Below are 17,415 nucleotides of genomic sequence, written 5' to 3' on the forward strand. Positions count from 1 at the left end.
AAAACACATGAAGCACTGAAGTTAGGTTGCCAACATTGTCATTGTTTATGTGTTGTGGTTAATTTCAGAGGGATTAACAATTTGTGCGAGACAATGTATTTGCTGTCATTTTGTTTCAGCAAAGGGGCTAGAATAAAGTGAAAGCAAAATACATTGTTTTGCACAAATGGCCAATTCCCTTTACATAACCAAGAAGTGATTCTATCACTAACAATCATCAGTGTAAAGTTTTTTGGTAAGAATTCCTCTGCCTTGAATGTTGATATCAAGAAACAGAAAGCATTATATAGTGTGTCTATATAGGTTGCATATAAGCATTGCATTTACAAACAGTTCCCTACCAGCTTACTGACAAAAAACTTACAAAATATAACAACCAACAACATCCTGTTACTTTATATGCTAAAAATACAATCAGCACACCTTTGAAAAGCTACACAGGTTAAGAACACTAGTTGTGTGATGCATCACCTACAGTATGTATGTCAAAAACATCTAAACAATTTCTATATCAGCATTCTCATATCAATAAACCCAGTTTAGAGTTGGTTTAAATTACCTGCCAAAGTGTGTCGAACTTCTTGCCATCAGGAATGGAGAGTTTGCCTGCCTTATCCTTATCAATACGATAGTGCATGACTTGGTTATTATGTAGCAGACAGAGAGCATAGGACACCATTCTGCCATTGGTTTCTCTCTGTCTTATTCTGTCAGGAGAGAACGGTATGGTAAATGGTTGAATGCTAGAGAATTATTCACAGTATTTTAGGTTCTGAGAAGGCTCTTATTATAAGACGTTATGCTATATAATGAGATCGCCACTAGATGGAGGTTCAGGATAAAAACTGTTCAGATGATTTTAAATAAAAAATTCAGTAAACATTCGATTCAGTAAACAATACTTCAAAAGTTTGGACAAACTTGGCTGCATTTGTGTTTCCTTTACACAGGCTTATGCTTAAAAGCTTGAAAGTAGTTATGTACTACTGTATATGTATATTAATAGAAAAATATACCTGTGTCTATGTGTGATTTGTTTGATTTATTTATTATAAATAACAGCAAATACTTTTTCTTTAAAAAAAAAAAAAACCTCAGTTGGAACAGATAGTGGAGTAAAATCAGCCAACAATTGTCCAGCATACATGAGAACTCATTTAAAACCTCATGTAGTGGCTTCTTTGAATAAACTAAAATATAATATAACTTTGATCTAAAAAACATTTGACACAGCATAATTCCCATACTTAGAAATTAGTTAATTTTTTTTACTTTACTATTATTCTAAAATGTGGAAACACACTTGTTACTGGTTTATACTGGATGTATTGGGTAAGCCAATAAATGCTTCAACAAATATATATATATATATATAAGCAACATCCCACTCTCTCTCTCTCACACTCTCTCTCTCTCTTTCTCTCGAGGCTGCAGCTCATTATACTATAATCAATGGAAACATGTAAATTCTTCATACTGTAACCCCCCATATGTTCAAGCCAAATCTACACCCCTGACTATTAGTATCACAGCTTAATCTGTTTCTAACATGTTATTGGAGAAACAAGGATGTGTGTGTGTGTGTGTGTGAGAGAGAGAGAGAGAGAGAGAGAGAGAGAGAGAAAGAGATGGAGTGTGTGTGATCACCTTTTGATGATGCTGTAGTCTGTCTGTCAGCTTTCAGAAAATTATGTAATTTTGGTGAAATTAATCCTATTTTCTAAGTGGAAAAGTAGGTGTTCAGGCGGGGATATTCCTCCCTATTTCACTGTAGCTGGTACGCAAGAGTCTCACTATAGAAACCGCAATCTCCTCCTCCATTTTGAACAGTAATTTCTTTCCAATATAAAAACTCCGGTAAAAGGTAAGAGCCTTGAGTTTGTATAATTAATCAGTCTGTTGTGTCTCTCAGCTGTGATGAGCCTTAATGCTGAGCTTGTTATTTTAAAGCTGTTTAAAACTACTTCCTAGCTTTAGTAGTGTAGTAGTAATCCGAGCGATCACAGAGTGCTGTTGAATGTAAACACTGACTTACGCTGACTTACTTCATTTCACCAACTGGCTCATATTACACAAACATGGTCTTTTGCCTCCACCTAAAATATGTCATGTCACAAAATGAAATGTAAAGAGACAGAAGGTTCTTAACACATCTGCATTGCTCTTACACTTTAGTTTATAATGGCACAAACAAAAGCGGAGTGATACAAACAGTGAAGCGTCCAAGTGCTGATGGTGTGAGAACATCAGTACTCATGGAACATCTCTCGTCCAGTCAGATTCGAGGACTAACTATTGTATAATGTATATATATTGTATACAGGGTTGGGGAGTACCGAAATACATGTAATGGGATTATGTATTTAAAATACAAAATATAAGTAACCGTATTCCACCACAGTTTCAATGTAAATCATTGATATTTAGAATACAGTTACATTCAAAAAGTATTTTGATTACTGAAGAGATTACTTTGCATTTTATTGTCATTTGTTTCATTTAATATTTAGTCCTTTCAGATGGAAAAATGTATACATATAAATGATGCGATCCAAAGTGCATTTGAACAGCGGTGAAACACTTTCTTATGAAGTGTTACATTCATACGAGCAGACAGAGAAGTAAGTCTGAAGTAAGTTTGGAGCAGAAGAAATAGAAATGTACCTTGTATAAATTGTCAGCTTTACACTTAGCTAAAATGCTATTTCTAGCCATTTTAAATGCACATGCAAAATTATCAAGAAAATTCATGTTTGATCATAATTTCTATTTTTCTAGTTTTACACCTTTGATATTAGGGCAAAAATCATATTCTTTATAATAATATTGTATTTATTTTTTCCTGTAAAAAAATATATCTAAAAACCCTTAAAACAAGATTAGTTTGATTTATCTTGTTTTAGAAACAACACTGCATAAGATATTTAAGTTTTTCTGAGAATGTATTTTGTCATAATGTACTGGCAGAGTTTTTATTGTCAAAACAAGTGAAAACATCTGATGAAGAAGTAATCCAAAGTATTTAGAATACATTACTGACCTTGAGTAATCGAATGGAATATGTTACAAATGACATTTTACAGCATGAATTCTGTAATCTGTAGTGGAATGGATTTCAAAAGTAACCCTCTTAACCCTGACTGTATATATGTATATACACTCACCTAAAGGATTATTAGGAACACCATACTAATACTGTGTTTGACCCCCTCTCACCTTCAGAACTCCCTTAATTCTACGTGGCATTGATTCAACAAGTTGCTGAAAGCATTCTTTAGAAATGTTGGCCCATATTGATAGGATATCTTGCAGTTGATGGAGATTTGTGGGATGCACATCCAGGGCACGAAGCTCCCGTTCCACCACATCCCAAAGATGCTCTATTGGGTTGAGATCTGGTGACTGTGGGGGCCATTTTAGTACAGTGCAGGTACAAACCAGGTACAAACCAATTTGAAATGATTCGAGCTTTGTGACATGGTGCATTATCCTGCTGGAAGTAGCCATCAGAGGATGGGTACATGGTGGCCATAAAGGGATGGACATGGTCAGAAACAATGCTCAGGTAGGCCGTGGCATTTAAACGATGCCCAATTGGCACTAAGGGGCCTAAAGTGTGCCAAGAAAACAACCCCCACACATTACACCACCACCACCAGCCTGCACAGTGGTAACAAGGCATGATGGATCCATGTTCTCATTCTGTTTACGCCAAATTCTGACTCTACCATCTGAATGTCTCAACAGAAATCGAGACTCATCAGACCAGGCAACATTTTTCCAGTCTTCAACTGTCCAATTTTGGTGAGCTCTTGCAAATTGTAGACTCTTTTTCCTATTTGTAGTGGAGATGTGTGGTACCCGGTGGGGTCTTCTGCTGTTGTAGCCCATCCGCCTCAAAGTTGTGCGTGTTGTGGCTTCACAAATGCTTTGCTGCATACCTCGGTTGTAACGAGTGGTTATTTCAGGCAAAGTTGCTCTTCTATCAGCTTGAATCAGTCGGCCCATTCTCCTCTGACCTCTAGCATCAACAAGGCATTTTCGCCCACAGGACTGCTGCATACTGGATGTTTTTCCCTTTTCACACCATTCTTTGTAAACCCTAGAAATGGTTGTGCATGAAAATCCCAGTAACTGAGCAGATTGTGAAATACTCAGACCGGCCCGTCTGGCACCAACAACCATGCCACGCTCAAAATTGCTTAAATCACCTTTCTTTCCCATTCTGACATTCAGTTTGGAGTTCAGGAGATTGTCTTGACCAGGACCACACCCCTAAATACATTGAAGCAACTGCCATGTGAATTGTTGATTAGATAATTGCATTATTGAGAAATTGAACAGGTGTTCCTAATAATCCTTTAGGTGAGTGTATATATATATATATATATATATATATATATATATATATATATATATATATATATATATATAAACAAAGTACATTATTTAATGTGTAAATAAACAATAGAAAAAAATAACTATGAATTCATACAAACATTTATAGTAATTAATATTTGTATTGACGAGTATGCATTCATGCATGAATCAACAATAAAACTAAATAACAACAAAGTAAAGTGAAGTAAATAAGACAAAGTTTGCAAAAATGTTGTTAAAGTTTGCATTTTGCAGATGCTTTTACCTTGTTTCTTATAATGTATTTTGTAGCAGTGAGTTGGTGTACAGTAAAGCTTTAAGGAGTAAGACATTTCTGTATTTGTACAACACAATTGAGAAAATTCAGGGGCAACAATATTAATAACAAAATTAATAATTAGTAACTATATTAATAAAGTATATATTTGTTGAAAACTATGAAGTAGAAAAGATACTTGACAATTCTCAACAAAGTCAAATTGATGAGACCATATGTGTCTTGTAAACAAGCTTTCTTCATTTTGCATTTTTCTGTAGGCTCCATTTCATACATATCCTTTAAGATAGTTGTAAGTGACACATGTAAGTAATAGTTGTATTTAAAGACACAGTACAAGCTACCCCCACCCAGCCCTGCTCTTGGTTTCCACCAAGAAACCAACGTTACGTCTCTGGTCATTTCAGGAAGTCCTGTGAAACAGTGTTATGTAGCGGAAACCACACGTGCCTGTTTTTAGTTCTTTAGCTTCTTTCTTTCACTTTAGAGGCGCTACGGTCCAAAAAGTCTGCAATATATGATGCTTGCAGTTCAGCATACTTTAATTCAACTCGGTAATCTATTTGATGTGTGCCTTCATGTATGAAATGGAGCCTACAGAAAAAAATTATTATATATTTTTGTATTTCCATAATTCTTCAGTAGGTTTTAATCCTGATAACAAAAAAATATCTTAAAAATAACTTAGAAATTATACGATTTTAATAAAAGATACCAAATAAGTAATTAATCACACGTAGAGTACATGGACACATTTCTAACGAATTTATGAACATTTCATGAAAACACATTATTTACATTCTCAGCAATTAACAATTAGCAACATATTGGTTTACTTTTGTCTGCATAGTAAAATATACATTAAAAGAATGTATACTGTCATTTGATGTAAAATAACCAAATAATTTAATTGTGAATTTTATTGGAGTTCTGAGTGATTTATAAAAGTAACAACTGTATAAAATCCAAAATCTTATTTCAGTTTTTTCTTATACATCTCAATTTTGTAAAATACAATATGTATAATATAATTTAACTTTTAACTGTATCTTATTATTTAATATGTCTAACTGTGTCTTAATCCAAAGTCTTGTTTTAATACTTACCAGTGTTAGGGTTTAACTAACTAAATGCTAATAACTTAAAGGTGCTTTATGTGATTTCTGCTGTTTTTCTTCCACCTTTTTGCTAATTTCAATCACACACCCTCTCTCCAAAGACATGTCAGCCAACCCGATATCAGAAAATCTGAACACGCAAAATGCTAAGTTAACTTCTGATTGGCTACTTTTTTTTTATCGAGTGCCCCTCCTCTGTGTGCCCCTCCTCTGAGTCTACTGCTGTCAGAGTGACAGGTTTGATTTCTCACACCTAAACTCAACAAAAAATTCAATGTCCTCTCACTTTCAACTGCTTTTATTTTCAGCAAACTTAACATGTGTAAATATTTGTATGAACAGAAAAAGATTCAACAACTAAGAAATAAACTGAACAAGTTTCATAGACATGTGACTAAGAGAAATGGGACAATATGTCCCTGAACAAAGGGGAATCAAAATAAAAAAGTAACAGTCAGTATCTGATGAGGCCACCAGCTGATTAAGTACTGCAGTGCATTTCCTCCTCATGGACTGCACCAAATTTGAGATGTTACCCCACTCTTCTACCAATGCTTTTGCAAGTTCCTGGGATTGAGATGGCCATGGCAGAACACTGACATTCCTGTCTTGCCGGAAAACATGCACAGAACAAGCAGTGTGGCATTGTCATGCTGGAGGGTCATGTCAGGATGAGCCTGCAGGAAGGGTACCACATGAGGGAGGAGGATGTCTTCCCTATAACGAACAGCACTGAGATTACCTGCAATGACAACGAGCTCAGTCCGATGATGTGGCACACCACCCCAAACCATGAAGGACCCTCCACCTCCAAATCGATCCCGCTCCAGAGAACAGGCCTCAGTGTAACGCTCATTCCGCGAGTCCGACCATCACCCCAACTGTGACTCGTCAGTTAACAGCAATTTTTGCCAGTCCTGTCTGGTCCAGCGATGTGGGTTTGTGCCCATAGGCGACGTTGTTGCCGGTGATGTCTGTTAAGGACCTGCCTTACAACAGACCCACAAGCTCTCAGTCCAGCCTCTCTCAGCCTATTGCGGACAGTCTGAGCACTGATGGTAAAGATTGTGTGTTCCTGGTGTAATTTGGGGAGTTGTTCTTGCCATTCTTTACCTGTCCTGCAGGTGTGATATTCGGATGTACCGATCCTGTGCAGGTGTTGTTACACGTGGTCTGCCACTGCGAGGATGATCAGATGTCCTTTCTGTCTCCCTGTAGCACCTTCTTAGGCATCTCACAGTATGGACATTGCAATTTATTGCTCTGGCCACATCTGCAGTCCTCATGCCTCCATGCATCATGCCTAAGGCACGCTCAAGCAGATAAGCAGGGACCCTGGGTGTTTTTCAGAGTCAGTAGAAAGGTCTTTTTAGTGTCCTAAGTTTTTATAACTGTGACCTTAATTGCTTTCCGTCTGTAAGCTGTTAGTTTCTTAACGACCGTTCCACAGGTGCATGTTCATTAATTGTTTATGGTTCATTGAACAAGCATGGAAAACATTGTTTAAACCTTTTACAATAAAGATCTGTAAAGTTATTTGGATATATACAAAATGATCTTTAAAATACAGTGTCCTGAAAAAGGGACGTTTCGTTTTTTGCTGAGTATATTTCAGCGATCTGTTAGGTAGTAGGGACATTTTATGAGTAGTGTTAAAAAATCGGTAACACTTAACATTCATGTTCCCTTTGTTAAGGGTTAATAAATTGGTTCAATAACTTATTTACAAATGCATTATACGTCATTGATATGTAGTTGAATAAATCATGAATAACAACATGACTAAAGAGATTATCAATATTTGCCAAAAAATAACAAATGTTACCTCACATGTTATTAATACTTAGTAACACTTATTCAACTGAGTAACCTATGAATTTTTTTTTTTTACATAATTTATTCATCTATGTTAATGTTAGTTAGTAAAAGGAAGATGACATAATCCCTCCTTTTAATCTGACTATAATATTCTATTTTTAAAATGTTGTGAAATAAATCGTGAATGAGGGAATTTAATGTTTTGATTAATATAAGCATGAATAGATGTAATTATTAAGTATTTATAACATGTTGGTTCAGTTGCTCACTGTTTGGCAAGTATTGCATTAAATAAATCCTTTTTATTACTGTTGTTATAATCACATATCAGAGATTTATAATGCATTTTTAAATTACATATTAATAGTTAATGAACCCCTTTTATGTAATGTTACCAACAAATGTTTACAGCACCTTTAACTACATTAAGTACAGTAGTGTGACATTAGTTAAGCTGTTAAATAGTACTTGTAACACTTTTCTCAAAACAGTGGCTTTACTTTTGGCAAACTACAGTTTCAAAGTAGATTCTCCAACATGTCAGAAGTGACAGAAGTGATCGGGTCTTTAAGGGAACACTTACAGGAATTTTCCATTGATGTGTGGGTTCCTGAGTAAACGCTGCTCTGAGTCCTCCCGGTCTATCTTGCCATGGAACCATGGCATCTTTTCATGAGCTGTTGTTGCAATGAGTTTCTCTAGCTGAGGCCTCTGGCTGATGATAGCCTGATCGAGAGCTGAGCCCTGCAACAGAACAAACAATATTGATACAAAACAACAAACAAAACTCAGCACACTAACAAAATGCACCTGTTTCAAGAAATGTACTGAATACTCATGACTGTGATTTTACAGTAGGTGATTTTTGGAATTCTACATCGAATACTGGATTATTTAGCATACACTTAACAAAACAGCTGCATTTGAAGTGCCATTTATATAATACAGCCTACCACCAAGAGGTGCGTTTACAAAGACTTTCAATGTGGCACAGAGGTGGCATAAATGTGCAGCGATCACTACTGTGGGAAATTCTTATAAAACCAACAAAACACAAACGACAAAGAACAATATGCAGGGTGATTGTTGTGAAAATTCAAAGATTGTGGCATCTCTGATGCCGTTTTCAGTTCTCTTTAATTTAAGGCATTTTAGGTGCCTTTCTAACGCCCGTTTCACACATACTCCGTTTGCAGTGCGTATGCGGTGCGTATGCAGTGCATATTTTTTTCCGTTCCCATGTTAACAGGTTAGAGCTTTTACACTGCACGCGGATGCAGTCCGTCGACCCGTTCCAGTTGCGGTGCGTATACAGCAGTACAGCGATCGTTTACGGACCGAGTCTATTTTTGCTGTGCTGCACCGCAGTGAATTAAAGTGACAGCACATTGTTCACATTAAAATAGACATATATTGTCAAGAAACTGTAATAATTTCATCATATACGCATAATTTCAGTTAATGTGTTCTACAGTTACTAAATTACAGGGTCAAGAAAAACAAAAAAGTATGATTATAGTCCCAAAAGTTGCAAAATGGCATCATATATGATTCGATGGACCGTACGATACGTTGTGGTTTGCCTTGTGATGTCTGCTCCAACCAGAGAAAGAACATTATCCATCTGTTCGGCACTCATCCGAAAGTACTTTAGGTGCCGGTCACTGTAAAGTCGAAGTTCTGAGACAAGCACCAAACTGTCTCCTGCCTCGTTTGACTGAGTGAACCCAAATGCATCTCGTTCTTCTCCTTCTTAGCAAAAGATATAGCGCGATAGTTTTTCTTCTGTCAACAACTCGAACTACATGTAAAACAAAGAATCACAATGATTAAAATTAATTTTCATACTGTTTCAATGTCTTAAACAATGTCAAAGTTAACGTTTGGATTTAAAATCAAAATTACTAATACATTTTTGGTTTTGTGGCACACAGAAACTGCGGATCAGTAGCGCACTGCAAACGCAGCATAATGTGAAAGCACTATAGCACGTGCTGCTCCTGTACCGCATACTCACCGCATACGCAATGCACACGCAACGCACACGCACCGCAAACGGAGTATGTGTGAAACGGGCGTAACAGCCTGATCTCATGATCATTATGTGACCATGGCAACATTTTTTCAAAATGAAAAAATTTGCTTGGTTTCTTGTTTAGTGTCTGTTTCCCAATGAAATGTCCAGCGAGGGGTGCCAAAAGTGAGTTAAATGGTGTCGTAATTAGAAAAGGTTTTAAAGGTAAATATTATATGAGAAATGTTATAAAATGTCTGCTTGTGTGCTTGGCTGGGTTTGAACCGCAGTTTTCTGGTGAGCTACCGCACAAGCTAATTGCATTGGAATAAGTGTGTAAATGTAGGTTGGTCTGTAATACAAGCAGTACAAATGTATAATTTTTGTTGTAGAAAAAGCGTTTTGATATCATATCATAGCAGAGTAATAATGCTAAAAATAAATGTTTATAGTCATAATCAGCCGCTGTATTCGTTATTTGTTTGAAATTTAATAAAACACACAGTTGTTGTAGTGCCTCTAAGGCTTATTTTCTTAATTTTTGTGCCAGCACAAAGTGCAAGTGGGTGTGGCTGGGAATGATTGTGCTATCTGTGGGTGTATTATATGTTAATGAAGTGGCGCAAAGCATAATTTGCTATTTTTCTGAGACAAGCCTTTTGTTCTGAAGAAATTAACGGATAAAAGTAAGCTAACTGTTAGGGAGAAAAACATTTTTATCATTGTGTTAACAATTGGACATACATGTAACCGGAACAATAAAAATGTTCACGGGTTAATACATTTTGAAGGCTCTGTGTTGGACCAAACCAGAATTTCTGAGGAAGTGTAAGCCAAAGTTTAGTTGAGAAGTTAAATTAAATATATATTTCTTAACAAGTTACATGAATGTTACCTTTGTTGAAGGTTTTTAACAGGGTTAATTAATGACTAACAATTAATTTCTAAGTCATTATAAATCAGTGATATGTAGTTATAACAACGTGCATAAAAAGGCTGTCTAAATAGTCAGCAGTTTTACCTCATATGTTATAAGTGTATTTATTAAGCATTTATAACATGTACAGTGTAAGTTAAATTTCTCCTTATTTTGCAAGTATAGCTTGAAAGTGGCTTTGGAACAACATGAGAGTGTGTAAGTAATGATATAATTTCCATTCCTTTGAGTCTCCTGAGCAACATTTGAGGAATAACAGTCTTACACTGATACCTGCAACTTCCAGGTTTGTTTGACATACTGCCTAATAAGCTGCTCCTTCAGGTCTTCAAAAGGGCCGACTTTAGGCTCTGTGCCACGCGGCCGGTTAAAAGATCTCTTCAGCAGGCAGATGAGTCCATCAGACTCCTGTGAGTGATAATCGATCACATCTATTGGGGTTCGGTGTGACTTGCCCCCTGCGATGGCATGTGTGTCATTCAGCTCTCTCTCAATGGTGTAGTGGTAGAACTGCCGGCCATAGGACACTGAGAGGGCATAGCCGCCCAGGGAACTGCGACTTTGCCGAAGCAAGTACAGACCATCTCCTGCCCCACCGTGTCTCAGGTACTCCTCTGCCTTCTCTCGCGTGATGTTGCCAAAGAAGTATGGCAGTGCCTGCACCCTGTCAGCCATATTTCTTAAACCTTCAGCTGATGATTAGACACTCACTAATAGCCTGAAAAATGAGAACAAGTAGAGAATTTCTCAGAAATGTTTCATTATATTTTTATTGAAAAATCATTTCACATCATACTAACTGAGAAGTGTTACCCACACAGAAATCCATGTATCTTTATTGGGGTCCAAAATCTGAAACCAAGCTAAAAATGTGAGATTCCTCATTGATATCATATCCAACTTTTCAGAATCAGAATTAGCGTTATTGTCAAGTATGCTTACACATACAAGGAATTTGAAAATAAAATATTTTCTATTAATCTATTAATATAATATAAGCTAATAGAAAATATAAGTATAGCCTATACAGAAATACACAATAAGACAAATAACATATTCTAAATACTTTGGATTACTTCTTCAGCACTGGTAGATTTTTCATTTGTTTTGACTACAAAAAGCCAGTACAGTAAGACAAAATATACATGTTAAAAAACCTCAATATCTTATGCAGTGTTATTTCTAAAACAAGATAAATCAAATTGATCTTGTTTTAAGGATTTTTTATATTTTTAGAGGGAAAAAAATACAAAGATTATTATGAAGAATACGATTTTTGCCCTAATATCAAAGGCCTGAAAACATGCGCATGTAAAATGAAGCATTTTAACTTAGCGTAAAGCTGACAGTTCACACAAGGGTTATTTCTATTTCTTCTGCTTCAAACTTACTTAAAATTTACCTCAAATTTGCATATTATATATGCAAAATATGCATATTGCATATTTTGTACTATACTTACATCAATTTTACAACACTTAAAATATTTAAAGTACATTGCTACATTATGTAGAACTAGGGCTAAAAGAGTCTGTTTAAGAATATTGAATTATAGAATATATGAAATATAGAAATTATGGCAAATAGGTTGCGTGGATCTCATCTTTGGACACACATTACACGGAACAAGTCAAACCAAACTTTTACTCTAAACAATGACATGCACAACAATTTTTTTTATTATTTATTTTGTTTGTGTTAAACCACAATAAGTCTCATTATGCTTATATAAATGTAATTACATTATACTATCATATTGATATTTTAGGTTATCCTACCAAACCCCAGTCCTTAACTTGACTACTAATGCTTTAACATAGTTACAATAATTTTATTTACATTACACTATAATATACTGTAAATATGTTTAACACCTAACCCTACCCCTAAACCTAACCAATATTATAACTACAATATAACCAACAAGCAATATAAAAAGCACTATAAAAGAATTTCAAATGACTCATGCTGCATTTAAAGTCTTCTAATACCATATGATTGAAATGAAAAACAATTAAGGTTTTAATCGCTATAAAGCTTCCTCTCCATGAAGGCAGTCGCCTCTCATTCAAAAATATACATCCAAACATTACAATAGGCTCGTTTGAGATGCCAAATGTCTCACCTTGAAAGTAGAGGAGAGACAACTGCAGTCAGGGGAGGAGTGAAATACGTGCTGTCGGACAGTTCGGACGGTTCTCTCTTCTTGTAGTGGATCAGCCACCTTCGAGATCAAAAGGCAGATATCACAAGATTCACATTCGTGTGCTATTGCTGATAAAGTGGATGTAATTTAAAATCTTGTTGCTTTAAAATGAAAATAAATATGATGAAAAAGACACTTCATTTCGCCTATAAGACATGTCTTTCCATCCATTTTTAGTTTAATAAAGAAACATATTTTAGATATTTCAGAAATATAATAAAAATCATATATCCCATTCATAGTTTGCACTGTCAAAGTGTTGGGAATATTCACAGAAAATGTATACACATAAAACAAGATATTAGAGATAAAAAACCTAACATTTTTAGAAGATAATAACACATCATGGTTGTTTAAGCAACTGAGCATTAAGCCGTGTCATCCGCAAGTCATTTCCCATCATGCCTTTAGTCAGCGCAGTCGGGGGAGAGCAACTGTGCCACACTGCGCTGCCTGGCACAGGTGCCTCAACATCACAAGTTTTTTTGGCATAAGTCAGCATGACATCACATTAAGTGGGACCACACTCGGAATGCATTTCTAACCGGGAGGAGGCTCAAGATGGCGACCTAAGCACATGGTCTAATGCAGCGTTTCTCAACGGGGGTGGTACCGCCCCCTAGGGGGTGTTTGGACAGTGTTGGGGGGGCGGTGTGAACGAGGCAGCAGAGAGGGGGGCGCTCAGGCACAAATGGGGGGCGTTACTCAGAGGTACTCAACAGGCGGCCTGCGCAAAAATCTTTTCAGCTCTTCTCCTTAGCCTATGTCTTCGTCTTGCTCGGATTACTGCTGCCACTTCACCAGGAGGATATGCCAGGAGAGCCGCTTCCTAAGTTACACATGCTTTTAAGAGGCGGAGAATTTTCAGCGCAAAATAGAGGCGCGCTTTCACCGGCTTTTTCTGTACATAACACGTAATACATAATTAGGTGCATAATTAGTGCTCAGGGCTCACACTGATGACCGTAATTAATAAAAAAAAGTGGCTGTTTTTGACGTCGTTTTTTCTTCGGTTCAGTTCAGGTGGCCGAGCTGTTGTCGTTTTTGTTCGTCATTTGAAATCAAATGACCGTTTGTAGGCTATTCAAATTTGAAGCCTAGTATATATTGCCTAATAGAGTGCGCGAACGACCGCTGCTTTTTCATTGGCCATTTAGGTTAGTTACGTTATTGTTCACGTGATTGGTTCATCTTAAAAAAAATTGTGTGTGAGCCTGAATTTGTTTGAATTTCTGAATACATTTGCAATACCTTTCAAACAATCCATGTGTTTTTGCATTTTTTTCCAAACACAATATTACTCGAGGCTTTTACATGTAGTTTAAATACAATAAGAAACTTCTGTTTCAGTTTTTTTTTTTTTACCAAAAACTCAGGCTTCAGGTATCAGTGTTGCAATTGTTTGGCTGTAATAGTATTTCTGAAGTGTTTTTGTTTTTTTGTTTTTTTGGGGGGGCGTTAAGAGGATCATGAAGAGGTCAGGGGGGCGTTTGTTCAAAAAAGGTTGCGAACCACTGGTCTAATGAGAACAGCTGAATCTAAATTGTTATTTTAAGTAAAGCGATCATCTAATTATTACATATATAGTTAAAAAGTGTTGGCTATCAGTTGTTTAAACAACATCTGAGTAACCAAATGGCGACCTCCGATCGATAAAGGGATAGAAATCTGAAAAATCAAAGTCTAAGACAACAGTCACTTCAGATAGTGTTAAGGATTAATAACATTGATTCCAAAACCAAAACCAAAAAAAGACCCATTGCTGTTAGATAACTGGAGACCAATTTCTGTATTAAATAATGATTAAAAGATCTTTGCCTTAATCTTTGCACATAGAATCAAGTCAGTTATGGACCCCCTTATAGATGAGGCCCAATCTGGCTTCTTAAAGAAAATAAATTTTTCAAATAATATAAGATTAGTCTTAGACTTGTTGGACTACTCGCATTTAAGTACTGATGATGGATGTATTATTTTCTTAGATTTCTATAAAGTGTTTGATACGGAGGAGTATGCTTTTATTTTTAGGTAATTACAAAAATTTGGGTTTGGACACTTTTTCTGTAAAGCTAAACTAACAACGTATAGGAACGCAAACTGTTCTGTTAAACTTAAACGTGGTTCATCATCTAGATTTTATTTAAAACTTGGTATTACACAAGGTTTTTTTTTATTTTGTTCTGTACACTGCTTATGCATATTTATGTTAAATCAAGCCACTTAAATGGTATATCTATTGCTGGCAGGGATATTATCAAATCCCAGTTAGCAGACGATATTGCACTGTTCCTGAAAAGACTATAAAGTTACAGCAATCTATAAAAGACAGTCAGTTACAACATATTGCTAATATCCCAGTGAAGGAATCAATAGCATATTTGGGGATTGTTATCTCGAAAGATCAAAAATCTAGATGTAAGATCGATTTTGATCCCATTCTTCAGAAGACTAAAGCAAAGCTGAATCACTGGCTTTTGAGGGATTTATCCCTAAAAGGTAGAGTTTTGTTGTGTAAAGCTGAGGGACTGTCAAGATTAGTCTATGCTGCTACTTCAGTCGATGTTTCTAAGGAGATGTGTAAAGCTATTACTGCTTGATACTGCTTTATTTAATTTTCTTTGTAGAAACAAAACACATTATATTAGGAAACCTATAATAATGAATACGTATGAATCAGATGGATTGAACTTCCTTGATTTCTGAGCTCTAAATAATATGTTTTTAAATTAATTGGATTAGACATTTAATTCTAAATCCAAATTCTCTTTGGAATTTTATACCCAATTTTGTTTTCTACAAATTAAGTGGTCTTGAGTTTCTCTTTATTTGCAATTACAAAATTGACATAACTGTTAATCAGAAGGTTGCTGGTTCAATCCCCACGGTCACCACCATTGTGTCCTTGAGCAAGGCACTTAACTCCAGGTTGCTCCGGGGGGATTGTCCCTGTAATAAGTGCACTGTTAGTCGCTTTGGATAAAAGTGTCTGCCAAATGCATAAATGTAAATTTAATAACTTTTCCCCCCATAGATATTTAATTTGGAACAACTACAATATATTATTTAAAAATAAATCTTTATTTTTTGAAAGATGTTTTTTAGCAGGCATAACATGAGTCAATCAATTATTAAATCAAGAATTATTCTGAGTTTCTAGATGTCCATATCCATATGCTCAGTGACACCACGGGATTTTCAATTGTCATGGATGCAATTCCCATAAGGGTCTTGGCATTATTCAGAGCTAATACTCAAAATAATATTGTGCCCCCTTCTGCTTATAATTTTTTTGATACTCAAATTGGGACATTTTTTTTGCCCCGGAGTTTTAAATGTTAATAAAACTAATTGTTCTTTACTTCAAAAAGACATTGTCACCATGCCAAACTCTATTGTTTATTGGAATAGACTGTTGAAAGGTTTAATTTGGAAGGCCATCTGGACTTATTTATTGGTAAATAAAGTTAAGAAAAAAACTTACAAAATCTAGACAGATACTACCCAGTTTTTTTTTTTTTGTTAAATTTAAAAAAGATATTGATTTGAACTGTTCTTTTTGCAATAAATTGGCTGAAACCTTATTTCATTTATTTTGGCGTTGTGCTCATGTAAAGACATTTTGGAAAGATTTGACTAGATTTATAATTGATAACATTGACCCCACTTTTTCTTTTGTGTTTAGAAAACATTATATATGGTTTTACTAATACCCCTCAAAGAAAACTGAAAAAATCCTATATTATAAACTTTTTTTTTTTATATATAAAATGTTTGCTAAATTTCATATACATAAATGTAAGTACAGTAAAACCCAACCTTTGTTTTTGGTCCTTGAAAAAGAAATTAAAATATATATCAAGACTATTTTTCATTCACATTTAATTAAATCTGTTTCTATATGTGAGTCCTTTAATATATTTTCATAATGTTTAGCCTACTGTATGTTTAGCCTGGCTGTATGTACTTTGTTTGTTTGAAGTTTAATAAAAAAAAAAAAAAAATTTAAAAGATACATTTCTAACTGGCATGCACCTCGCGATGATCACCGGTGTTTGGTGCTGTGAAGATGTTTGTCACAAATGTAGGTGAAGGCAGACGAGGGGTGAGGATCTAGTTGCAGTGGTTTTTATTATTGAAACAAAAATAGAAACAGATACAACAGGAACAAAGGAAATACCCGCGATGGGGAAAGTAAAGCAAAACAACACGAAAAACATTTGATGGGTTTAACAGGTAGGAGAAACAATGACGGAGAGCACGGAAACAAGCATCCACAAACATTAAAGACCGACGGGGAATAGAGAAACAAACGGGGTTAAATACAGCGACACAGGAAGATAACAAACGATATTCAGGTGCAGACAATAACGCTGTGGCAGTGGTGATGAGGGCCGGGGACCATGGGAAATGTAGTTTTATACACAGACAGTGAAACACGGGGCGGACAACACAGGAACGTGACAATGTTAATCATTTCGAACGAGCCTATTGTCGTATCCAGTCACATGACACGTAAGAGCCAATGGTATTTGTTGAAAAAAGTTATCGTAAAGCTTATTGAGGAAGGAATTTTAAGCACGGATTGGGATCTGACTGTAACGGTGGATGGGAATGCTGATTGTTGTTGAAATAGTTGGATTTACTTGAAAATACACTTGGGAAAAA

General features: G+C 35.7%; 1 protein-coding gene across 1 annotated transcript in view; it reads right to left on the reverse strand.

Annotated features, from left to right (window-relative positions):
- LOC127635961 (tyrosine-protein kinase SYK-like) overlaps nt 1–12,721 on the reverse strand; it is a 100,218-nt gene extending 87,497 nt beyond the window's left edge. Inside the window, exons 1-4 of the mRNA XM_052116279.1 lie at nt 12,670–12,721; nt 10,818–11,262; nt 8,177–8,337; nt 560–707 (exon numbers count right to left, since the gene is read on the reverse strand). Of these exons, the coding sequence (XP_051972239.1) occupies nt 560–707; nt 8,177–8,337; nt 10,818–11,219 (711 nt within the window). The 5' untranslated portion in view covers nt 11,220–11,262; nt 12,670–12,721. The remainder of the gene's footprint in view (nt 1–559; nt 708–8,176; nt 8,338–10,817; nt 11,263–12,669) is intronic.
- Nucleotides 12,722–17,415: the final 4,694 nt, after the last annotated feature.

This window comes from Xyrauchen texanus, chromosome 43 (assembly GCF_025860055.1).
Source record: "Xyrauchen texanus isolate HMW12.3.18 chromosome 43, RBS_HiC_50CHRs, whole genome shotgun sequence".
NCBI lineage: Eukaryota > Metazoa > Chordata > Actinopteri > Cypriniformes > Catostomidae > Xyrauchen > Xyrauchen texanus.